Genomic DNA, 25,577 nt, shown 5'->3' with positions numbered 1-25,577 from the left:
TTGGAAAAGTGTAGCACAACAGTGTCTATGCACGCTGGGACTTCAAAAAAAGTCTACAAGTGCAATGAAATATTTTCTTTGCAGAGTTAGAGGACTGAAAAACCCAGTATTTCCTGGGTATTACAAGCAATTATATTCTCTGTTACATTCTTTGACATTAAACTCTTCCAAGTAGTACATAAAGCAAACCTTTAACCCAGGGATGGACAATTATGTGGGCCTATGGGTTACATAGGGCGTTCTGCTGAGCAATCGAGGGCTGGGTCAGCACCCCACAAGCAACAGCTTACCAAAGCTCCCTATGTGGGATGGGCCCCTGGGCAGGCAGGGCGCAGTGTTCGGGAGCAGGATGGGCAAATGAAGCGAGGATCACAGGGTGGAATCGTGGGGCAGTGACAGCACAGGCCTGAGACCCAGGGCAGAGCCATGATCCACTTCCCACAAACCCCTTGCAGGTTCTGCAAGCAGGGGCATGCAGAAAGCAGATGGCAGCTCTACCCTGACCCCATATTATCACCACCCCAAGATCCCGGCCCTGGGCACAAACTCCCCAACAGCTGGTGGCCCCATGCTGCACACCCTCCCTGCTGGCTCCTGACCATTTCTCCATGGAAACCTCAGGATCACAGGATGTTGACAGTGCAGGACCAGGACAGAGCCACAGTCCACATGCCCTTGTCCACAAAACCAGAGCTTAGCCCCTGCCTCATGCTGTGACAGTCGCTTGTGGCCCTATCCCAGTCACCCAGCTGAGTGCTCTGTCCGCATGGGTCCTGCCCCAGGATGGATGGCTTAGGGTGCCTGTGCAGCAGGGCTGGGGCCAGCAGCAGCAGCCAGGAGCCACTGTTTCCAGGAAATGGAGTCCTGCTGCCATGCCACCCCAGCCCCGCTGTGCATCTGATGGGCGGCAGGACCAGCTGCACGTGCCATGCCCTGGACTGCTCCCCATGCCTGGGCTGGATGGGACCAAGGGACACGTCACATGCTGTACAAATCCCTCAGTGAGTAATATCCAGCCTGCAAGCTGTATTTTGCCCATCCCTACTTTAACCCTATAGCAAGTGACTTTGTAGCACCTCAACATTTGTTTTTTTACTAAATTATATTTGTGCACATAAACAAGCTGTGCTTGGGTTGTTAAATGTCCAGTGACTTCAAAATTCAGTATTTTAATGGTACAGCAATTAACTTATCCTTACCTTCAGAATTATTCTAGTATCTTCTTTATTAGACTGGCCATCGACTTGAATAACTCTATATTCTAACCATTGCTGAACTATAGCTTTCTCTTCTGCAGTATTTCCAAGCAGCTGCTCTTTCTTAGCTTGTTTAACTAGATGGGTGGCTATAGTAGTCAATCCTATTAGGCTGGGTCCATTGTTTGTTTGAAGAACTGGAGTCTAGGAAAAAAGACAAATATAATTTAAGTTGCAGTTATTTTACCAGAAACTAACTTTTCAGCAATTTGAAATAATGAGATCCCTGTAGATTGCTGTTTTCCAAGTTACATTTAGATTGAGAACACACAGATTTCTAATTCAATACCACCCAGCCATGTCAAGATCAGCATGATTAACAAAATGAACTAGCATCTCTAAGAAATCTTACTTGGTAGCTTTTGACTCATTTTAAATTTCTAAGTGTAAGAATTAATGTTTGCACCATAGAATAAACACATATCCAATCTTTCTAGATAATCAAAAGCAAACAACACTTATTTTTTTTCAATGCTTATTAACAATTATTGCTTGGCAGCTATAAAAACCTAAGAGTTTAAAACATGGCTGAATATGACATTATATTAAAGTGGGAGATACATAGACTGCAGAAACAACATAGGATACCAGAGATTTTTTTGAGCAAGAATTAAATTAACAAAACACATCCACAAAGCTTTGCTAGTGCTGTTGAGACTAATGTTGTTAAAACAGTTTTGCACTACAGTTAAGCAGAGTGGATTCGGAGAGACCCTGCCTTTGGCTGTGTCGCATGCAGGCTCTTAGCAAAGGGTCTGTGTGGAGTCTGTTTTTGTGAAGTTGAAGCCCCAAGGGTAAACACTGACATTGCTATTTGTCCTCTTTCCCCTGCAGCTGAATTCAGCAGGGAGGGGAAGAACAAACAGCAGCTGCATTCACCTCCTGGGCTTAGGAGCCATATGAAAGCAGGGACCCTAGACCCAGCTCTGATCAGCTGGTGAGCTCAAGGCTCTCTGTTTCCATGCAAATCAAGAAAAAACATACCACCTAAAGTTCTGCAAGTACAATAACTAAAATTGTGATGGAAAATAAGTTGTTTCAAGAGCAACTACAAAATGTATTGCTTCAAGTTTTAGAAAGATGAATTCTGTATTATACCTCTCCATTTTCCATTCTTGAGATTAAGCTGCAACTCAATGGCACTGATTTTTTAAATTTATATTTATGTTAAATTTTAAGCTTAGTGGTTTTTTTTAACCCTTCAAATAAAGCATAATCATTTTCTCCTGTAAACAAGAATACCTGTCAAATTATTCAACCACCTCTTGTTTCAGTTACCAAACAACAGTAAATGTTGTTCCACTAGACTAGAAAGAAAAGAAGATGCAAACACTGTTATGAGTAGTCTGCCCTGTTAAGGGATGCCTAAATATACTTCAGTCAGTGGCAGTGAAAACTAAGGGAAGCTTATCTCAAGTGTCTCCAATAACATGTTAAAATTTTTATAAATAAAACATGGATTCTGTTCAAGGGAATTTACAGTATAATGACAATTGATAAAAGCAACAAACAAAAAAAGAAAGGCAAAGGAGCACAACAAGGCCACACCTATATATATGTGCTGATAAATATTTTAGTTAGAAAGGACTACATAAAAGTCGAAGGAAAAACTGAGGATAGCAAGAAGGTAGGGTATGTGTTGGGAGACTCTTAAGACCCCAAACTGCTTGGTGTGTCACTTCCTCCTTGCAGACAGAGGCCAGGTACTGACATTATACTTTTACCAGTATAAGTGATCAGAAACCAGTCTATACCCATAACAGAAGTTCAGCACACAGACTGGTTTAAAAATGGCGAAACCCAAACTAAGATTTGCACCCGTCCTACCAAAGGAGGATATATATTTTGTTTGCTACCGATCTAAACTACGACACTTACTGAAAACCATGCAACTTAAACTGATTCTGCCTTGGGCTTTTTGAATGTCTGTACCTAGCCACAATGATCTCAGGAGCAGACCAGCCTGAATCAAGGGCTATTGACAGACGTGAAAACTCCCTTCAAAAAATACATTTTACTGGAAGAGGCTGTGCATTAGTTCAACCCAGCTCCACAGCATCTGTGTATATCACACAGTTCAGCAGGGCTTTTTGGTACTTTTATCTAATAGCTGATTCAATATTTCAGATTCAATCAGCTATTAGATAAAAGTGCAAAAAAAGTGTACTGCATCCAGTTCTGGGCGCCGCACTTCAGAAGGGATGTGGATAGCATGGAGAGGGTCCAGAGGAGGGCAACCAGCATGATCATGGGGCAGCAGGGCAGGCCCTACAAGGAGAGGCTAAAGGACCTGAACCTGTTCAGCCTCCACAAGAGAAGGCTGAGGGGGGTCTAGTGGCCTGTTACAAACTAGTCAGAGGGGACCAGCAAGCATTGGGGGAGTCCCTGTTCCCCCGAGCACTACCAGGAGTGACTAGAAATAAAGGTCACAAGCTGGCAGCAGGTAGATTCAGACTAGACATCAGGAGGCGCTACTTCACAATCAGGGCAGCTAGGACCTGGAATCAACTTCCAAGCAAAGTGGTGCTGGCTCCTACTACCCTGGGGGTCTTTAAGAGGAGGTTAGATGAATACCTTGCTGGGGTCATTTGACCCCAGTACTCTTTCCTGCCATGGCAGGGGGTCACACTTGATGATCTGTTCAGGTCCCTTCCGACCCTACCAACTATGAAACAATACCTAAAAAGGCAATTAAAAAAATGTGTTGTTTTTTTTTAAATACTGTCAGTCATATTTTGGGAGATCATTCAGCTGCATGCTTTCATAACTTCACAGGTGTCAGGCACAATTAGTGCCATTGTTCAATGTCTCACTTTACTTACTTCACTTACTTTTGCACTGAATATTTCATTCATACTAGGGGTGCACTGATAAAGATTTTTTTGGTTGATGCTGATGGCCGATTATTAACCAGCCATATCAGCAGATACTGATATGACAGCCAACGTGCAGCCCAGCAGTTTAGAGAGCAGCATCCAGCCAGTAAATCTGGGAGGCAGGGGGAAAAGGTAGATCAAGGCCTCCATGGTGAGGGAGGGAATGGGGCTGGGGCTGCCCAGCCAGGACAGGGCAAGGGACAGACCTACTGATGGCTTGTTTGGTAGGGGTGGGAATTCCCAGATGCTGCCACCAACCCCGCCCCTCCCAGGCAGACATGGAAGGGGGCGTGTGCCTCCCTCAACCCGATTTGTGCAGAGGGCAAGGGCAGGCTGTCCACTGCAGGCTCAGGGCCAGGGGCTGCAGCGGCGCTGCGCTTGGGGTGGGCAGGCAGCAGAACTGGGATGGGGGGGCTACAGAGTGGGCTACATCCACCCCAAAATTCTCTGTAGCCACCCCAGAGCCCCCCTCTCAGTGCTGCTGCTGCCCACTCAGCCCCCGCCTGCCCTAAGCATAGCCCCAGTCCAACTGCCCCACTGGGAAGAGGCTGCTGCAGCCCTTGGCCCTGAGCTGACCCCTGCCCCACACACAAATCCGGGGACACACACACACACACACCCCCATGCTTCACCTGGGGGTGCATGCAGTGGCACTGAGCCGCCCCTCCCTCCCTGGCTGAGCAGCCCACAGCTCCATCCCATGTCCCACCCTACTCCGGCTGGGCAGAGCCTGCCCCATTCCCTCCCTCACCATAGGGGCTTTAATCTGCCCCCAACCCCCACTTCCCCACCATAGACTTACTGGCTGGATTCTGATCTCCAAGCTGCCAGGCTGCATTCCTGGCCCTGTACATGCTGCGCTTGCATGTACACATGCACCATTTATCGGTGACATAATCGGCTACACCGACCAAAAAAAGCCAATTGCCAATAACGTCAATTTTCCTTTTATCAGTGCCTACCTGATTCAGACCAATGTATTGTTGTACCTCTAATTCATACTGCATACGAAAGTTGCCTCCAAAACTGTGTGCTTTTTTCCCCCCCGCACATTTTACTGAAACACCATGGTGGGTCTAAGACGTTTTCATGTTAAAGCCTGAGCATAATTAGGAAGTAATTATATTTAACTTAATTCCATTTTTCCATAACAAACATGGATGTTGCTTCACTTCTAAAAAGAAGTAATCTATATTAGCTATTTCCAAAAAAAATTGAAAAATGTAAAAAAAAAAAAAAAATGTATTGTGCATTTTTATAAACTACTCCCAGTAATATTCAAGAAAACTATCAAGTACTTGAATATTCCCCTTAAGCCATTTAGATACAAAAGCAAATGCTGAGAATACATAGTATCACTGGAGGGAAGTATACTGTGCTGTTGCATACCCATTCTTCCCCATAAGAACTTATCACATAATGCAGGCTTTTCATTTTCATTTTCATTACGTATTTTAAACAGAACAAAACTAGTAGTCAGCTCCTATTCTTTTTGTTAAACCAATTCATAAACTTAAGAACTATGGTGAAATTTTCACAAGCTCTGAATTTAAGCAAGTATAAGCTCCAAATTATTTAAAAAACTGTTCTGTATGAAACACTGCACAGCAATAAATATGTAGTCTTATTTTTATGTTATAAAATGGGGGGAGGGGGACATGCACACTATGCCTAAACTAACATTTTTACACATAGCATACACAATGAAACAATATTAATCTAAATAAACAAAATTCCTGAACAGTAGGAAATGGCCACTGTGACATTTCAACAAACACTTGGAAGCAAAAGAACCAAATTATGTATAAAACACCTGGATGAATGGTATCTTTTAGCCCCACTGTCTACTTTGGAACTTGGGTTAAATGCATACTAACTTCAAAAGTCTATGCTAGAGTACTCCCTTAGGCCAGGTACAGATATTACACTTTTACTGGTATAAGGCTGCTTGCAGACATTTAAACAACAAAAAAAGAACATGGTTTACCAAAAGCAGCAGCACAGTACTTCAACCTGGCTCTGTCACGTCTTTATAGAACAGGCACTTCAGCGGGGCTTTTGGGAACTTTCAGCTGATTGGGTTGGCTTTAGCTATTAGAGAAAAGTGCCAAAATCCCCCCTCTAAAGCGCTCGATCTTTACAGACATCACGCAAACTAACTAAAGCACTGCCTCTTCTCGGCACACGTGGGGCTCAGTGCAGGAATGCATCAGGTTTAAAGAAAAGCGCTGGGTTTTTTTGTTAATGGCTGCAAGCAGCCTTTGTGACCAGAAATCAGTCTATACCCATAACAGAAGTTCAGCACACATAGACAAGTTTAAAAATGGTGGAACCCAGTCTAAGACTTGCTCCTCCCACCCAAAGGGCAAATGTGTGTTCTGCTCTAAGCAATCTGAACTACACTGGTTACAGAAAACCATTCAACTTAGATCAATTCCGCCTCAGGCTTTTTGAATGTCTGTACCTACCCTTAAACCGTACCTGTAGCAATAAAGTGTTCACAATTGTCAAAGGCTGTATTAGAAACCTTAAAAATGACTTAAGCTAATCAATTTCATGTCTGCTATCTCTCCTCCTTTTCAAAGCTTATAGCAGCAGTCAAGAAACTGACCGAGGGCTACTAATGTCTAAGCACTGGCAGGGCTTTATACTTAGGAGCATCAATTATTTACATTACATTTGAAAAAGTGCCTAGCTTTCTTTACTCCCGGGGCTATGCACTAAGCAGAGTACACTATAGCCATACAAATTTCTACTGGATATTACTGCTTATAGCTGCTGAATACAGCCATACCTCCAAGAACAGAATTAAATGTTTCACACTCTGAAATATGAAAATTTTCACCAAATTCAATTTCAATTGCCAGAATAATTTTTGTTCATTTGCCCTTAGATAAAAATAGATGGGAGGTTTAATCAAAGATATCAAAACTCAGCAATAACATATTTGGAAAATTAAGATCTCCTTAAGAAAAATAAGCATATGGGGCACAAATGTAGGTTGCAATCAACACTGAAGAGCAAGGGAGCATACAACCATACATTAGGATTAACTTCACAATAAGAGTAAGCTGACCAGTGACTGCTTTCATCATTTTTCAGCCATTCAAAATTGATTCAAGTCAATATCCAGAAAACTTGAAATGAATGCAATTATGCCAAATGTAACAGGCAAGTATTTTGAATCACATATTTGGTATCTGTATCTTTCTTTTTAATTTTGTCATTTGAGAAAGATTAAGGAGGTGAACATTAATGAAAGAAAGTGTGTTTTAAAAATAATCAATTACAAAGGACACGCAGAAAAAAACCTCACGGGTATCTATTTAGAATGGAATGATTTGAAAACAGAAAAAAACAAAATGTATCACTGACTTCTGTGGCTTGATTAAACTAAGGAGCAAGTTTATAAGTGCAATACCTACTTCGATATTACCCTCTTACTCCAAAAAAGTACACTGTTCCTGTTTAGCAAAACCCACTCTGAAAGCAGAGCAAGATAAAACACATCTAAACAAACCCTCAAAACAATCTTGTAAAACCAAGTTGCCAGTCTTCCATATTAATATCATGGGGGAAAATGCTATTTCTGGGGGTGGTTAATAGATGAACAAATCTTGGCAGTCAAGCATATGTGCGAGCACAGGATGCAGTTATGATCAACTCCTCAAAGGTCTGATTGAAGGATCAACATAGCTGGAGAGAAGGAAATGTATCTGCAAGCATATTTGTCTAGGGGCAAGTTTCTTATTGCTACTATGGTTTTCATACAGCAGATCTATTTCTGCTGTTGCCCTTTTCTGACAGTCGTACACAATTCCCTTCAGCTATGCCTCCCCAAATCGTGTACCAGTTTTATGCATTGCTGCTTTCCGAGAAGCAGCATCTCCTGCATCTCGGGTCCGAGCTGCATGCACTTTAGGAACCAATTCAAGTGTCTTAGATTTTAACAATATCCCTGTAGAATCTGTGAATATACACACATGTGCATGCATATACATACACAAACATGAGAACATATATGAGAATACAGAGCTATAGATGTATATCTATATCTCTATCTATATTTATATAGCTGTGTCCTCCATCCTCATATATAGATATATCCATCTCTACATCTATACTTATATAGTTGTGTCCTCCACCCCTTTTTATATATATCTAGATCTGTGTTTACATAGCTGAGTTCTACATTCTTTTATTTATATCAGCAAATTGCCTATCATGGATGAAAGGGGAGGAGGAGTGCCACCACCCAGCATCCCATGGTGTCACTGCTCTGCCTCCAGCCATGTGCCCCCCCCCCCCCCCGATCCTCCCTCCCTCCCCCCCCCCCCCCCGCCACCTCCCTGCCTGCTGTTGTTAGGGGGTGGGGTGGCATGACATAGCAGCTCCCTCCGTCCTAAGGCTCTGGGCCCTCACAGCCAATCGGCACACGCCCTCTCAGTGATGCATATGCAGCTGGCCCCAAGCGTTACAGACAGACAGACAGAGGCTTTTATTATATTAGAATAGATATATCCATCTCTTCCTCTATTTATACAGATGTGTCCTCTACCGTCTTATATAGATATCTTGACAGGGATTTCTATATTTCCATAGCTGTACCCCCCCACCCTCTTATTTATATATGGATATATCCATCTCTACTTCCATATATTTATATAGATGCGTCCTCCACCCTCTAACTCTAGATAGGCATCTACAGTTAGATATCTACATCTGGATTTATATAAATGTGCCCTGTACCCTCTTATGTAGACACTTATGTATAGAGGCCTAGGTATAGCTATCTATTTCTGTATTTATAGACGGGTGCCCTCCATCCCCCTACACAGGTATAAGTGGACAGAGGCGGATCTCTAGACGTCTATAGCTATATCCGTACAGCTGTGCGACGACGGAGGACGCGGTTGCTCCCCCCTCCCCCCGGGGCGGTTGGGCATGCGGCCGGGGGCCCGATAGGTGCTCGCGCCCTCCCCGCGCGCCCTTCACCTTCCGCTCCCCCTGGGCGCCGTACTTGTTCCCTTTCGCCAGCCCCAGAGACTTCTCCAGCAGGCCCAGTTCCTCCGCCCCCAGCCTGGGCCCGGCCGCAGCCGCCATCCTCTGAGAGAGGCCGGCTGGGAAAAGGAAGCAGTGGGCTATCCCCCGCAGGTAGTAAGACGCTGCTCGATTGGAGAAACCTCCCCCTCCCTCAGTAATCGTCACAGCTATTGGCGGAAAGGGAAACCCCACCCTGCGCATGCGCTGAGAGAAAAGTGCCGCATTGTGTGAAAAATGGACTGGCAAAGCGCGACGGCTTTATGTTAATCAGGCCACGCCTTCTATTTGTGACGTAAGGTCCGGCCGGGAGGAGAGCGTCCCTCCCCTCTCCGCGCCCTGTGCGGGCCAAGTCCCTCCTACGTCACAGCCCCGCCCCGCATTCCAGTGGCCCAGCCCCTTGCATAACTTGCCTTGCTGGAGGCACTCCGTGCTTATTCGGAACGAAGCTGGGCGTTGGCCAGGTTTGGGAAAGAGTGCGGGTTAGCTGGGCAGGTGTGGCCCCAGGCATTGCAAGAATGGGAGGTGGGACCTGGTTTCTTTGCACTGGAGGGTGGGGCAGGAGGTGCAAGAGCCCCTGCTTACCCAGGCTGTTGCAGCTTTGAGTCTGTTTGTCTCCAAGGTGCACCCCCAGCCTTCACATGGAGGGGCCCAGTGGGCATCTCTGCCTGGGAAATGGTTCTGGAGGTAATGGGGCCGTGTTGCAGGGTAATTTTGGGTGCCTCCTGGAGCTCTTAGCCCTTAGATGCCCGCATGTGGACACCTTAAAACACTCCTATAGCTGCGCAGGCAGCCTACTTCTGTGCTGGAGCAGGGAAAGTGACATGGTTCCAGCAGCTTTCCGTGTCACGGTTAGCAGTGTCCCTGAGCTGAAAAGATGGCAGCGGGGTGTTTTGAAAGAAAACATTTGATGAGCTTGAGTTCAAAGCGCCCAGCAGCCATTTTTTTCAGCATGGGGATGCTGATACATGTGATGCACAGGTACTTTTAATGAGCAGAGCTCCATAATTAAAGCTCCTGGAGCATGTGTAAAAATGCCCCTGATGCACCTCAAAACTACACCACTCCAGGGCTGGTGTATTTCTTGCTCCCCCCAACCCAGCTCCTGGTTCATTAAAGTGTTGCGCCCAAGTTGAAGGTATGGCTGCTCTAAACTCCAAGCTAGCACCAAGCCAGTCAAGCTGACTTTGTGTGGCTCACTGTAAGGCAGGGGCAGGCAATTATTTAGGGCGGAGGGCTGCTTACTGAGTTTTGGCAAGCCATTGAGGGCTGCATGACAGGTAGCCAGGCCAGATAAATATTAATTTTCTAAATTTTTTAGGGGCCCCGCAGGCCGGATAGAATGGCTTGGCGGGCCGCATCTTGCCTACCCCTGGTGTAAGGTGTAACAAGGTCCACCAGGAGGTGCAGTGCCAGGGGTGATGCCAGAGCTTCTCATAGTTTGTATGGGGATGTGGAAGACTGAGGCCAGGTCATAAACTAGACTGAAGGTAGAAACATGCATCTCCTGATTTCTCATTTGTGACACCTGGACAATTTTTGAGGCAACACAAATGTGGAGCAAACAGATGTCCTGAACTTTTGTTGCACCACATGATAGGAAAATCAATGGTGAAACAAAGGGAAGTTATAGACTACTGCTTTTTTATGCTTTCCATCTTGCACCATCACCTTGTAGCACTTTCTCTGCCACTCCAGACCTGCACCGTGGTTCTGAAGCAGTGGGGAAAAGTGTTTCCCTGCTCAGCCAGTCCTGCAGGTCTGGGAAAGCAGGGAGATCACATTGCCCCTTGTCCTGCACCACCAAGGGCAGGACAAGGGGTGATGTGTTTTGCGCAGTGAAGTGAATCAGCTGTGCCATGACACTGGCACAGCTGGATCACTCCATTTGGCAACGTCTATTTGTAGCTTGAGGGCCAGATGTAATGAAGGGCCTAAGTGCTCACAGTGCGACTTGGGCACAGCAAGTCAGCTAAGCAACCTTAAAGCTCTCATTCCCTGCTCCTTCCTGCCCCTTCATCCTCTCAAAGATGCTAAGGTCATTGCCCAAGTCACATTGTCCCCCCAGGCTGCAGTTCTGTGCATGCAAAGAGACCAGTTACTGATCTGATGTATTCACTGCATTGCAATGATTTAGGTAAAGGAAACATAAAAAAACAGCAGGTAACGGGGAAGTTTGCAGCTCAGGGAGCCATCTTCTTTCCAGAATGTGTTTATATAAGTTCCTAGGGGATGGCTTGCAACCTACTTCATTTGCAGTGGGATGCTGAATATGAAGCAAGCCCTTCATTTGTTTCCTGGAGCTATATATACCTTCAGTTAGTTCATAAAACCCTTATCTTTGCAGTGGGGTAAGGAACCTAGTATCCAGGGATCTACTGTATTTAGCTGCTCTGAGTCTTTGTGGGCAGGGGAGGGCATATACATCTAAATAATAATTAAATACATACATAAATGTTTAATCTGCAGCCTGTCAGCCTATTGGGTCGCTGCCACAGGACATTAAAAACACATGCATTTATTTTAATAGGGCCAGGGTTTCTTCCTACCCCATTGTCCAAGGCACTGGGCAAACAGAAAGTAGATAGCCTCTCCATAGCACTGCTAATGTTCAGAAGTGACCAGTGCTCCCCTCCCCACCTTAACTGAACCAAGCATTTCCTTGAGAAGGGGATATGGAGTGATATGGGGAACAGCCATATGTCCTTTGTGAGAGGAGGTTACAACTTGGGGGGGGGTGGGAATAAGGGGGTGGAGGAACTGTGAGGCAGGGGATTAGGTGTAGGTAGAGCTGGGAAGGAATATAGGGGGAATGGTTTTCTTTTATTGAACGTGGATTAGGCCATGAGGTTGGATTGGGCCAGGTGAGGTGCTCTTCTTGGGCAGAAGCAAGGAAGCAGGTGGAAGATAGATTGCTGTTTAATTTGGAGGGGCATGGGGTTTTGGTTTTTTTTACCTCCTTGTTTTAATATTCTGTTTCTATACTTTTTTTGTTGTTTAAATCTGTCCCTTAATTTTTAATCCAAGTGAAATAATATGAAAGCAAATATTTGGGATAAGAATTTAAGAGACTTGAGTAGCTAGCATGACATCTATTTCACCAGTGCAGAGCAGCAGTCATCCTGGTTGTAAGAAGGGGCCATCAGAATACATCTGCACCTCTGTGCTATCTTGTGATGTACATAATTGAGGAACAGCACAAGAGTTAACAAGAAAACTTTTTTTTATCTGGAACACATATAGTGTCCATCTAGTATCTACCACCATGCTTGTTTATATTTTAGTCAGGTTATGATTTGCTAGAGGAATAATAAAAAGCAAGAGATTCGTTGTAAATACTTTTCAAGGTACAATTTATTTATGAGAGATGAATATTTTTCTTGCCTCTTCTCTCATTCATTTTTTAAGCTGTTGGCTACAACAACACTGCAGCCCTAACAGAATTTGCTTTCAGCATTATGATCGCTGGAGCCCTGATTGATGGAATATGATTTCAAAGGTAACTGAGCCAAAACTGTCTGTTGCAAAGTATAAATTAGTTTATTTACATGATATCCTTCAATCCCTTAAGATGTCATAAAGCTGTCTTGAATTTTTTTCTCATTATTTAAGAAATATTGTATTTTCCAGTGATGATGTTACAACTACAAAAAGAAAAAAAAAAAATCTGCAAGGTATAGGAAAAACATGGCAGCAGTTTCCCACAGGCCATTACTGTCTTTTACATGTATTATAGATAATGTATTTTATGGAATCTGTTATTATCCAGGTAATATACAGTCTTCTGCAGCGCAATGTGCCCTACATTTGATAAGATCATAAACGTTAGAGATACACTTAGTGATCCAAAAGTTGTGGCTTATTTGCCAAAAAGAAGCATAGCCTTTGACTCAGGTTGTATCAAATATCAAACTTTCAGCCAAAAAGCGTATCGACTCTAGAGGGGCCTGTGTTCAGGAATTTCGATATCCTGCCATGCTGCCTCATGGCTGCCTGTTTAGATTTATGTCGCCTAAGAAAGATGCATCTGGTGAGCAACCGGTTTTATATTTCAAAAGCTCAACTGAACATAATGCTAAAATTGCTTTTGTGACAGTGGCAGAAGGTCTAAAAAATAGCCACAGATACTCTTTGTGACTATGGAGCAACCTTAAAATGATGACTAGAATTTTCAGGTTTTGCTGAACCCTGCCATTTCACTCTTTGTACAAATGCTCACAGCAATTTTTTTAACAACTGCATTTTGATTTGGAAAATTGTTTTCTTTTGGTCTGAAATGTAAACTTTAAACTCTTTAAATTTGGTCTCTGCTGCAGCATCTCTGTTGCAGCTGTTTTTAAAATACCAGCACTCCAATTACATTCCATTGATCCACTTGCTGTGTGAAGAAGCAGTGCAGGGTTCTTGAAGCTTCAGCATAACAGCATATAATAGTCCATCCATCTGTACTTGAATGTATATATTTATTTTGTATGTTTTTTAATTTTTCAAGTGCTTTGGATCTTTTAGCATGTAAACCATTAATACTATCAACATTACTGTAAATTGCACACTATTATTACAGTAGTAATGATTTTATCCCGATGAAAAGATTTATAAGAGTTAATTCTTGTCCTTTCTCCTTCTTCCCCAAAGCTTGCAGAGTTCTTGCAAGGATAAGCTTTAGCTATTATATACATACACATACCTGCCTGCAGCTCTTTTGGTGTTTTACTTTTGACTAGTATTTGTACGGTAATTCTATATTCACTCATGTACAGTTCTCCCATTGTTCCAGTAGATGGAGCTTTGTGATTGAGGCTGCAAAAGAAACTTGACTAAAATTACAAAATAATCACAACAGGATGGGAAGGGGAGGAGGTGGAGGAGGTCTTAGTGTACTTTGCTTAGAGGTATCAGTGTCCTGTATACATGCTTTGATACGCAAAAATCAGTATCAAGACCCTCATTCACAATGAAAATTACTTGAAAAATTGATTCTGTCAAATGGAACACTGCTCTAATCTGCTGTTATCAGAGTCATGTTTTAAATCTAAAATACCTTAGGTTATAAATTAAATGTCAAATATAATTAATTTGGCACTTGAAACATGAAGTGGATGACTGTCCTTTGGAGAAAGCCTGACAGCTTTATGTTATGTCACATTGGTAACTGTTAAAATGAGCTTTACATGCCAGACAATCTTAAGAGCAAGATGACACACAGCTGCACCATGATTTTTTCAATGTAACTGTAAGTCCCAAGATAGTTTTTTCTTAATTGTCTGAAGCTTTGAAAAAATAACAAAACCAGACAATGTTTCTCTAATCAGTTGATCTGTGCTAAATGTTACTGGTTTTATTATAAATCAGATATACTGTGCATTGCACACTAGAGAAGGTATTGCAGAAGAATATATTTATATTGTGCATTTCACACAAATGGGGAAAATGTTCTGACCTACACCCAGCTCCACTGCAGTTACAGCTGGGGCTCCCCCCCCCCCCCCCACTTTTATGAATGCATCAGTGATGGTCAAGGCACACACACTTTTCCTCTGCATGAGAGTTCAGGTGGTAGATATACATAATCCAAGATCACCTGGCTCCACTCCTTCTCCAGCCTACCTCCTTTCTATGCTCTCAGACAACGAACCCATTGCAGAACACAGGTGAACTAGTTCCCTTTGCTTATTTATGTATTTTTTTCATGTATATATTCATGTATTTATTTACATCATTCCTTTTTTGTACAATGGAATTGGTCTGCCTATTCAGTCTTATGTGTCCGTGGGGAAATGGAAGGAGCAGGATTTGCTCTGTAGATGCTTATGCTATTTGTTACATTATTTTAACAACTACAACAACTATTTTGTTATTACTTGCCACTGATGCACTGTAATCTTTCTAATCCAGACTGTATAAATAACAAAGATCAGCAGCTTCTCTCCATATCTGAGCAAAGAGTTAATATTTGGGTGTTGCAGCAAGGGGTCATTGCTCAAGTCTCATTTTTTTTTTTTACCTGAGTAAGTGTGTTCAATTGGGTCTTCTGCCTGATTCAGAGAAGATAAAAGTATCTTGTTAGCAGCTAATAGAGCTACTCCTTCCATTTCAAAAGTGAAACAAGGGTGACACTTATTTCAGGTGGCAGAGTTCTGTGTGATGGATCCAACAGGTTCACCCTGCTGATAACCCACATGGTTGTCAGTCTGAGGCCACTGTATTTTTTTCAGTTTTATTTTGTTGGAAGTCTACAAAAATACACACAAAACATGCAAACATACAGAGCCAAAATGAAGGCCATGTATGCAACCTTCAGTTGGCCTCTTATACCTATGAATTATGAGATTCAGTCCTTACTTACAAAATCACATTATGCATGAGATCCTAAATCTTTGTTTAAAGTCATTAAAATGTGGGGATGCACAAGAAATGCATATGTGTTCTGAAGGATAATCTTCCTGTGTGACTTTCAGGCTTGCTCTTTTCAACACTGGTGGCACAGGTGTCTTCATAACCAGCCTGCTATTGGTCCTCCTGCTATACATGTGCTTTCCTATTTCCTCTGCAGAGGGTGTAAATAAAATCTGGAAGAATCAGCCAGTACTGCCTTTGGATGTTTCCAAAATTGTGTCTTTGATGATCATGACATCAGGACCCAAACAAAACTTCCCATCTACCAGGCCGTTGTCATCCCTACCCTGTTGTATGCGTGTGAAAGTTGCATGATATATTAGAAACACCTGAAAGCTTTGAAATGTTACCATCAGTGATGTCTTTAGAAAATCCTCAAGATCAGTTGAAAGGACAGAAGAACAAATGCCAGCATTCTGCCTCTAGCAAATGCCACTAGCATGTAAGCCATATTTATATAGTACCCCCTGCATTGGACAGGATGTGTCCTAAAGTTGCTTGACAATCAGCTCCCAAAACAGGTTCTATACTCCCAGTTCACCAGGGGCCACTGCTTTAGAAGTGGACAAAAGAAGAGATCCAAGGACATCTTGAAAGCCCATCTGAAGAAATGCGATATTAAGATCAGTACCTAAGAGACTCAAGCACTGAATTATCGTCAGTGGCTTCATGATATATGATGAGGCATCAATCATTTTGAGCAAACTCACCTTTCTATAGAAGTGGGTAGATGAGAGACATGAAGGGAAAGATTTGTGACCTGACATCACCAGGATCTACTCCTTTTACTCAGCTACATCTGTAATCAAACACATGGATCTCAGGTTGGCCTCCTCACTCACCTCTGAACTCACTGATGACTCTCCTATTTACTGGAAGACAATCACCCTTGTATCAAGGGACTGCTGCTGCTGAAAAGGGGTGCAAATTTGGGACTAAAAGGTAAGGAGTAGGAAATGCTACTGTTCTGAACAATATTTACTTCCACAGACCTTTTTGCTGTAAATTTAGGCGGGTTCTCCAGAAAGCCATCAAACAAAACAACACTTTCCTAAATCTAATCCTTTCTAATCTAATGCGCCACATGTTTCCTTGGTTTCCTATATCCATGTGAATGAATCTGAGGGATTGCTTAGCCCATATCAATCTTTCCTCTGTTCCTTGAGAGTTCCACTTCTATTCCACCAGATTTTCCTCCCATTTGGTCAGTTCTGTACTGCATAGTGGAGCTTCTAGCCCCAAGTCTATGTAACAGTCAAATCATTACTATTGTCAAACTATATGATCCAGGCTGCAACCAGATAAACTTAAAAATACTATTTTAAATTATGTAAGTTCAACATCCTTTCTCTTTTTGTTTCGTTTCCCACTAGGTCCTAATCAAATGACTCTTAGTTTGAAGAGGTTATTTTTGTTTTGTTTCTTGGGGTTTTTTTAGGTTGTGACTCAGAGGTGCTGCTATTTGAAGAGCCGGTGAGTTTAGCTTAAGCCAGTGGTTCTCAACTTTTTCATACTTGAGGCATCCCTCAGAAAAGGCCAGCTCTTTGCTTTCACTCATTTCTTACTACAGAAAAAAAATACAGAAGAATTCTTCTCTTGCAAAGAACTTAAAGACCAAAACAGGCAGAGTGTTTTTGACACTATGGACTCCTATTTGAAATCTCTGGCTGCATCCAGATGAGTACAAGCATTTGATTCCCTGGGAACAAGAAGCAGGAGAACATCTTGTGCTGCTGCTGCTTGTCCCTGGGGAACACCCATGCCAGGTGCCCTCTGGCGTGCAGCAGATTACCCCGGGTTGGGTAGGGGAGGCTGGGGCCAGCCACTGGCCTTACCTGAGGTTCTGGAGGCCAGGGAAGCTGCAGCCATGGCCCTCCTGGAGCTTGGAGCCTGGCCAACAGCCAGAGCACAGCTCCAGCAGGCCAGGCTCTGGTTTTGGGTGGTGCACGCTGCAGCCACATGCGCCACCCCACTTTTATTCCACATGGGGGTTTTTTTGACCCTGAGATCTCCCAGGGTCAACCCCCCCCCCCCCCAAAACAAAAAAAACAAAAAAAACCCAAACCCCCCACACTGCAAGATAACAGCACAGGAAATGCCTGAATGTGCAGTGTGTGGTGCTGCAGATGGATCTGCAGTGCCACATACTGCTCTGGTTGCAGCCTTTGTGTTAATCTTGTGAATCATGTAGATATTTGCCTGTTCAAGAGTGCTAATATTTTGTAGCTCTCTTAAAAGGATCTCATGGCATCAAGGCTGAGAATCATTGTCTTAAACACATGTGAAGGGACAGCTCCTTCCTCTCGACAGCTCACCACCATGATAGTGGGGCACGAAAAAGAGAACAAGTGAGATCTGTCTCATTCCTGAGGCAGCTGCTCTTCTCCTCTGTGTGCCTCTATGATGATGGGTTTTTGAACCCGAAAGCTTGCTTAATAATTGTTTACCAACTATTTAAGTTAGTCTAATAACAGATATCAGATTCACCCAAAGAACCTTGTCTTTCTATTCAGCAAAGCACTTAAGCATCAGCTTAAATCCACTGATGCTAGCTAGGTAATAGGATGCTTTTACCCTATTAAGATATCTCCTAGAAAACCCTGAACTATTTCATTTTTTTTTCTTCTTTCCTCTCAGTTTCCAGTAGAGGGAGTGGAGAATTGTCTGCCTTTTGGTTCCCAAATTGCTTGTGGCTCATGTTTTGAGCTTCAGTAACAGAGATAAATCTAGATCAGAGTTTGGATTTGCTCAGTCAAAAAATCTTTTATTTTCAGGTGATTTTGGCCCAAAGCATATGTACTTACAGATGGGAGGTTCTAATTTAGGACCATCACCAATTTTCAACAAAAATGATTTCAAAATAGTATTTTACTTGATTTTTTTAAAAAAAGATTTGAAAGAGTAACAAAGATAAGTTAGGAAAGGGAAAGTGAATTCACTAGCTAGTGAATGATTCTCTCAGAAACACCTCCCTTCAGGAAGAAAAATGTAAAAAGTCTAGATGCCTGGAATCAGAAGATTTGTATTCTGCTACCTTTTTCTCTCATCTCTCTGAGGCCAAATTATTCCTCCCCCACCCCATCAATAAGTTGGATGAATAAGTAGCAGTAAAGAATTGTGGCCAATGTTAATTTCACAGCGCATGTGTACATGAGATGCTACTACTGTGCAGTCGTTACTGCACATTTATTTAGTACTTGTATTAGCAAGCTCTAAATAAATGCATAGTAACCAGAGTTACTATGCAATAGCACCAGCAAACATCTTTTAAGTGACACTACTGTGCAGTAGCCTAATAATACTCTGCAGTAGCATATTAGCACTTTCTGTGCTGTGACATGCTACTGCACAGTATTATTCGACTAATGCACAGTCAGTGTTTTGTGTACACGTGCCCACAAGGGACCAAATTTATACTTGGTGTAACTGCTATACTGATTGGCCACATAAACATTTTGTGGCAAGGACCATTTTTCAATGTGTTCATACAACACCTACCACAAAGGATTCTGTCCCCTAACCAGGGCACACAGATGCTACTTCAAAATAAATAAATAACAGGTTGGTTTTTTTGTGTAATTCTACTAATTTTAAAGTACCCCCCAAATGTGTAGTTTATCACTTGTGAATGAGAAGAACTTGACTGTAAAAATATAAATTGTTTTTTCTCTTTAGAGAGAGCAAACTAAATGCCATTTTTGCCATCTATGTCTATGAAAACAAACACAATCATGCCAGCAGCGATTCAGTTGCAGTGATGTTCTTTGGGGCATGCAGTATTTACATAATACAGATTCCTGTGATGAAAATGATGAGATTTTTTCAACATACATTGTCAGTAATGGTCCATGTTAGCTGAGATTGGGATTGTTCTTTGTTCCGTGACTAGGTAGCCTATGTTGTGCTGAAAATGCATTCTGAACATACACTAGATGGCAGGCAGATTGGATATATAAAAGCAAGTGTAGCTGGATCATCATACATCCTCCTTTTCTGCTTCCAAAAAGATCAATTGGTCTTCCTCAGGCCTATGTAGAAGCATATTTGGATCACTGCACTAGAGTACATAGTTAACAGACAAGATGATCTAGCCCTCTGCCCACAGACACGCCAGGCCACGTTGTTTCTGACAAGATTGCTTTTGCCTTTTAGCCTGATCAGTAACAGCTCGAGTTGTAGCAGCTGTTGCTGAGAATGAGGCTTGTGTTCGAGAAGTGAATGTGTTAAAGAAGTGCTGTCAGCACCTGAGGCAGACTCTGATGGCTTGTCTTCAACAGCAGACTCCTGGATTTGCCCTGCAGGAGAGGATGGCAGCTTGTCGCAAAATTTTTGTAACAGAACATCTTTCCAATGCTCTACGTGTGCCCAAGGAAGAAAAGATGCCCTCAACGTTGCCCTTAGAGTAGGGATTTAGTTAAGTTGCCAGCACACAAAGCAGTGTACAGTCTCAAACATATTGATGTTCCTTCTTGGATGACTTGGGAGCTCCAGTGACAAAGGGTCAAGTTCAGCTCTGCTCTAAGCTGTTGTGATACCCAATTGGCTCAAAATTCTCTTGTTAGTTTAATGTAAGTGATGGCAGTTTTACCTTGTCTTGATGTCCTCAAGGTTAGTATATATTTGAGAGAAGGTTTGATATCACTATCAATCTATACAAGGGTTACAGGTGAGTATCAAAGGGCTCTAGTAAATGATCTTCCTTTTTAGTTTACGTTTGAGTTTAAGGGGTACTGTGAGAAAAAAATCTCCTTTTGAGTCAACAGACAAAACAGGGAAAGTGGAAGAGATGGCACTTTAATGTAGCAATCACATGTGCCTTTGAATGCAATAGGTTCTTTGGTTTCACAGTAAAGTAGTTAAGTACTCAATGAGCACTTCATCTTTGAATTTCATCACTATTGTGCTGCCCAACTAATTCCCAATACACAAAAGCAGCCTTGGAGATAACTGTACCGTCTCAGCCTATATTACCTAGCCAGTTAGGTGATGCTGCTCTCAGAAGTACCTCCTCTTTGTGGACAATATCCTAAATGGTCCCAGGTGAGGTTCTTCAGGGTGGCAGTTGCCTACACTACTGTGATCATACAGTATAATTATATAGTAAACTGGCTCAATTGCTCTGTTTACATCTTTCTTTAAAATATCAAGGGCTTTGTGACACAACTAACATTGCAGCTTCTTAAGTTTAAAAAACTTGTTAACTGAATCAGTAATAAAAGAGCAGTCGTACTTATCAGTCTTCACTAGGAATCCTTTTCTGCTGACATGGTAGATACAATCCATGTCACTGACTCCGCTAGGCCAACCATCTGATACTTTGCAAAGTAGCTTTGAATTCCTTTTGACATGGCAGAAAATAATGGTGGTGGCAACATCTGCCTCTGGAGGCCAGCCATAGCACCTCCTAGCGGCCACTTCAACCCTGTCCCACCCACTCTGGTTTCTGAGGCTACTGCCCTGACACTACCTGCCACTCATTGGTGGTTTATATGAATTTGTAAGGCTGCCCTCAGATAACCAGAATAAAACCTGGGTGCTTTACTCTGCCTTGCTCATCATCGGATGGCCGTATTCTGGCCCCAGTCCCTGCCTTGAGCAAGGCTCAGTACTTGTGACTGGCCCAGCCAATCTAGTTTCCCCATCTCTCAATCTCAGCTCCAAGTCCCTTGGCTCTCCCTCTCTGCTCCAGGGTCTTAGCCCACAGCTGGGTACCTGTCCCTTCCAGCATGCTCTGGGTCCCTGGCCCTACCTTACAAAGGCCCTAAGCCTGCAACTAACAAAATGCAGGATACCTCCTGGCATCCAGTGGGTCCTCCACCTCCCCTTTAGCCACTCCTAAACTTCATGATTGCAACACAGAATCAAAGAGAAACAACTATAGAACAAAAGGATTTTCTCTCTATGGGCTGCTCAGTAGAGCTCCTACCAGAAGATCAGGCCTATATAGCCCTTCCAGTCACCTGATCCCCTCACATCCCAGAATTAGGCTCAGCGGCTTGCTGTTGCTGGCTAATCAGCAGGCTGGCTGCTCTGCTGGTTTTTCCTCCAAGAAGCATCAGGGCTTCCTCCTTCTTCACGAGCGGGCTTCATGCTCCTACAGCCTGCCACTCTGCAAGGTGCTTATGCCAACCTGTCTTTCATAGCGCTGTCCACTTCTACCAGCTGCTCCCCTCCAGTCACTTGTCTCACCATCTTTTATTGCAGGGGTGTCAAACTTGGGTCCCCATGCCAGATCCAGACTGCAAAGGCTCCTCCCAGCTCCAATTCGTGAGGCCACATTCAGGTGGCAATATGGGTTTGGGGTTTTGTGGCTGCATGAGGCTGCATTCTGGCAGTGCGGAGCCAGGGGCATGCATCTGTGTGGATCCAGGAGCTATGGCCGAGCAGCAGCACGGAGCTCGGGATGTGCACCTGAATGAAGCCAGATTCAGGCCATGGCTTGGAGCTGGGAGTATGCAGTAGTGTAGACATGAATAGGGCTATGGGTGGCAGCCCCCTAGGTATGTTCTGCTGCCCAAACACAACATTCTGTAGCCACACACCTCTGGTCCCAACTCCATCCTGCTGCCCAAACATGGGTCCATGCTACTGCCTGGCCAGAGTGCCACGCTGCTGCATGCTCTAGGCTCTGCACCAACATAAACCTCCAGCTCTGTGCTGACTCATGTCCTCAGCTCCATGCTGCTACCCAGCAACATGGAGCTCTGGCTGGTTGGAAGTGCAGAGTCAAGGGCATACACTTCTGGTGGCCCACCAGACTATCAGCAGGCCAGATGCAATGGTTCCACAGATCGAATCTGGCCTGCCAGCTGTATGCTTGACACCTCTGTTTTACAGTATTAGGGGGTAGCCCCCCCCCCATTGCAATGACACCCCACTGGAACATAAATAAAACTGGAAGAATAGCCTCTTTTATAGCATCAAAACTACATTATCTCTACAAAGATGGGCCTTTAGAAGTAAAAAGAAAAATAGAAAACAAAATATCACAAACAAGCTCCTGTCCATAAGCAAAGGCTTGCAAAAACTCCCACTGTTTTGAGATGTTTCACATGTTGAATGAGGAAAATCAGAATAGAGAGTAAGAGACAAAACAGATGGAAGATATGTTTGGAACATGTATCTAAAGGAATAAAGATGCAAATTGTATCTGGTTATTTTATGAGGTTGATGCACGGTGAAGTCCTTAGGAGCGGCTACTGTCAGTAAAAATAACAGTGTTGTTATACCCCTGAATTTTGCTGTCTATTTTTATTTTGCTTAATCACAAGCACAGTAGCATTCAACTTTTAATGGTTGATGGGACATTGCCATTAACCTGCAAAGTAATAAAACTGCTAAAAATATAAAAGAGTGAATAGAAAGGGGTTGGGTTTTTTGGGGGGGGCGGGGTTTAGCTAATACATGTTTTCACAGAAGAGCAACATTCTTATAGCACTATCTTTAACTTCAAGTGGTTAAAAATACAGATTCACTCATCCATTTGTGTGAATCTACCTCTGTAAGAAGGTGGGTATATTTCAGGGCAAAATGTGGCCCGCAGGCCAGATAAGGCCCAGCAGGCCATTCTAGCTGGCCCGCAGGGGCCCTAAATATTTTAGAAAATTTAATATTTAGCTGCCCCTGACTACCTGTCATGCGGCCCTCGATGGCTTGCCAAAACTCAATAAGCGGCCCTCTGCCCGAAATAATTGCCTGCCCCTGGTATAGTTGGTGGTTTTTTTGGTGTGAGCATGGGGGGAAGGGGTATATGTGCACACATGTGTGCATACATATATTTATTTGAAATTGCCAATAGCTATACCCAAGGAAAAAGGTACTTTGGCATTAAGATACCACAGAATGCAGTAGAGTGATGCCACAGGATTGTCACAGAATTGAACAGAGAACCAAATGCAAAGCCGAGAAGAGCCACTGATGTGAGAATCTTAAGCTGAGTAACATGGCAGAAGAGCTTTATGATTTTGAGATTGATTTTGAGTCAAGAGAGAGATGCAAACCAAAAATTGCCCTCTCCTGAAGTCTTCTCAGAAATTATCCTGTCCTCAGTTGCCCTTCCTCTTTTTTTGGCTTAGGTTCTGACAAGTAACTCTTTTGAATGATCTTTCAGCCCAACAACTATCATGACCAGTTGTTTCTTTTCCTCTGTACCTTTCTAATACTGTGTGGTACATGTAAGGGGTAAGATGATGGAGGTCATTTCTGTTGAGTAAATGAAGGAAGTATTATGCATGAGGAGGAGGAGGTTATAGTTATAAGCAGTCATGTGTTGCTCAATGTACCAGTGACATTTTGAAAAATTTACTTTTAAAATTACTTGAGCCCACAATCCGAGGCTCTGCAAATTGGATTTTGCTCTACAGGGGCACAGGTAATAGTTTATAAAATATACACAGAGATCAAAGTGGTTTGAAATTCAGACTGATTTTCTATCTTTTTTTGGTGGGCAAAAATGAACAAACCATCAAAACACTTTCATTTAAGGCCAGTTCTTGCTAGCAAGGGAAATTTAATCCACTCAAACCACCAAATCACCGAGTACATTTATTCATTAAAGTGATCAATCAGTAGAAATAGGTTTTTCTTTTTATATATTAAATGGCAAAAATGATGAGTTCATAAAAATGTCAAGAAATTTTCATCTCTGCTATCTCTTTTCTTAGGTCAGCTGTCGTCAAATGTATTATCCTATGTGTGGGAGTCCTACTTATTCTGTCTGTCTCCTAGAAAGCAAAGTATTGAGTACTATACAGAGATTAAGTAGAAACTATAGAAAATGTCAAACATAGCAGAAATCATGACACCTGCTCTTTTGACTGGACATAAAAGCATCAATTTCTTAATTTCTGAAGCTAGTATACTGGCAGCGTTACATCAATGTGTTACATCAGTCAATGCAACTTTATTTTAACATGTCTGTTGACACCTTCAAGTTGATCAGGATCTATGTCCCTTTCCCTTATGCACTTGCCTTCCTTTACTATGAAAAATGAATGCTTGCCAAGATGGTAGGCATGCCCCGTGCACATTATCATTTAGTAACTTTAGACAAGATGGCAGAGACCATTTTTCTACACTATTTATAATGCACCTTCTTACTCTGAAATCTAGTGGTAGAGATGAGTGGTGAAGGATGTCAACTATCCATTTACAGCAGGAAGGAAAATTTACATAAATGTTTATCTGGATGTTCTGAACTTGAATTCCTTTACATGCATGTGAAATACATTGCAGGTTCTTTTTTGAGCAAGTGTTCATTTACATTCCAGTGGGGATTGTATATGAATGTAGCATATGTGCTACAAGTACTTAAGATACTAATCTGTTGGTCAGGGGTGTCCATTGGAGTTGTGCCCTGAATGTCCTTGCATCCCTTGCTCTACTAAGGATATAAAGTGCAGAGTGGGCCCACCTGCCATTCAGTCCTCCTTGATGCCTATGGCTGTAAGACTGAATGGAAACCAAGTCTTTTACGCACTCAAGATTAAAGCTACATTTTTTTAGAATAGTACTATAGTTACTTGAATCCAAGATGAGGTTTTTTCCTCAATCAACATAGGAAAAAATGCCTTGTCTTGGATTTGAGTACCAGCTGGGGCAAGTGGCTGCTGCAGCCCTGGGTCTGGGCCCAAGACAAAGCCAGAGCTGAGCAGCCACCTGCTGCAGTCTGGGGTGGCTTGTGCTGTATGTGGGGTGGTGCATGACAGGGGGAGGACAGCGAAGATTGCATGGTGGGAGAGTGGTGACGGCACCACACAGTGGGGGAGAGAAAGTAGGGGAGACCACGGGATGTGCAACTCATGGGGAGCACAGGGAAGACCGTGCAGCCTGCCGGCTGTCACTTGCCCTCATGGCTGCTTATCTTCTGCTCTAGCTCTAACTCTGGCCCGAACCCTGACTTGACCCAGCTGCTCCTGCTGCTTCTGTCTGGCTGGGTCAGGCTGGGGACAGGGGCTAAGGGCCACTACTGCTGACTGCCCTGGAGCCAGAGCCACAGCAGAAGGTAAGT

General features: G+C 43.2%; 1 protein-coding gene and 1 long non-coding RNA gene across 2 annotated transcripts in view; one reads left to right on the top strand and one right to left on the bottom strand.

Annotated features, from left to right (window-relative positions):
• EEF1E1 (eukaryotic translation elongation factor 1 epsilon 1) overlaps window positions 1–9,272 on the bottom strand; it is a 33,345-nt gene extending 24,073 nt beyond the window's left edge. The window contains exons 1-2 of the mRNA XM_006269672.4: window positions 9,128–9,272; window positions 1,200–1,400 (exon numbers count right to left, since the gene is read on the bottom strand). Of these exons, the coding sequence (XP_006269734.1) occupies window positions 1,200–1,400; window positions 9,128–9,235 (309 nt within the window). The 5' untranslated portion in view covers window positions 9,236–9,272. The remainder of the gene's footprint in view (window positions 1–1,199; window positions 1,401–9,127) is intronic.
• Window positions 9,273–9,565: 293 nt separating this feature from the next.
• LOC109284022 (uncharacterized) lies at window positions 9,566–20,801 on the top strand. Its single transcript, XR_009460872.1, has 2 exons — window positions 9,566–9,636; window positions 12,581–20,801. It is a non-coding gene; the product is annotated as an uncharacterized LOC109284022 (long non-coding RNA).
• Window positions 20,802–25,577: the final 4,776 nt, after the last annotated feature.

Source organism: Alligator mississippiensis, chromosome 3 (assembly GCF_030867095.1).
Source record: "Alligator mississippiensis isolate rAllMis1 chromosome 3, rAllMis1, whole genome shotgun sequence".
NCBI lineage: Eukaryota > Metazoa > Chordata > Crocodylia > Alligatoridae > Alligator > Alligator mississippiensis.
The sequence above is the reverse complement of the archived record's forward strand: the minus strand, read 5'-3'. Positions and strand labels throughout refer to the sequence as shown.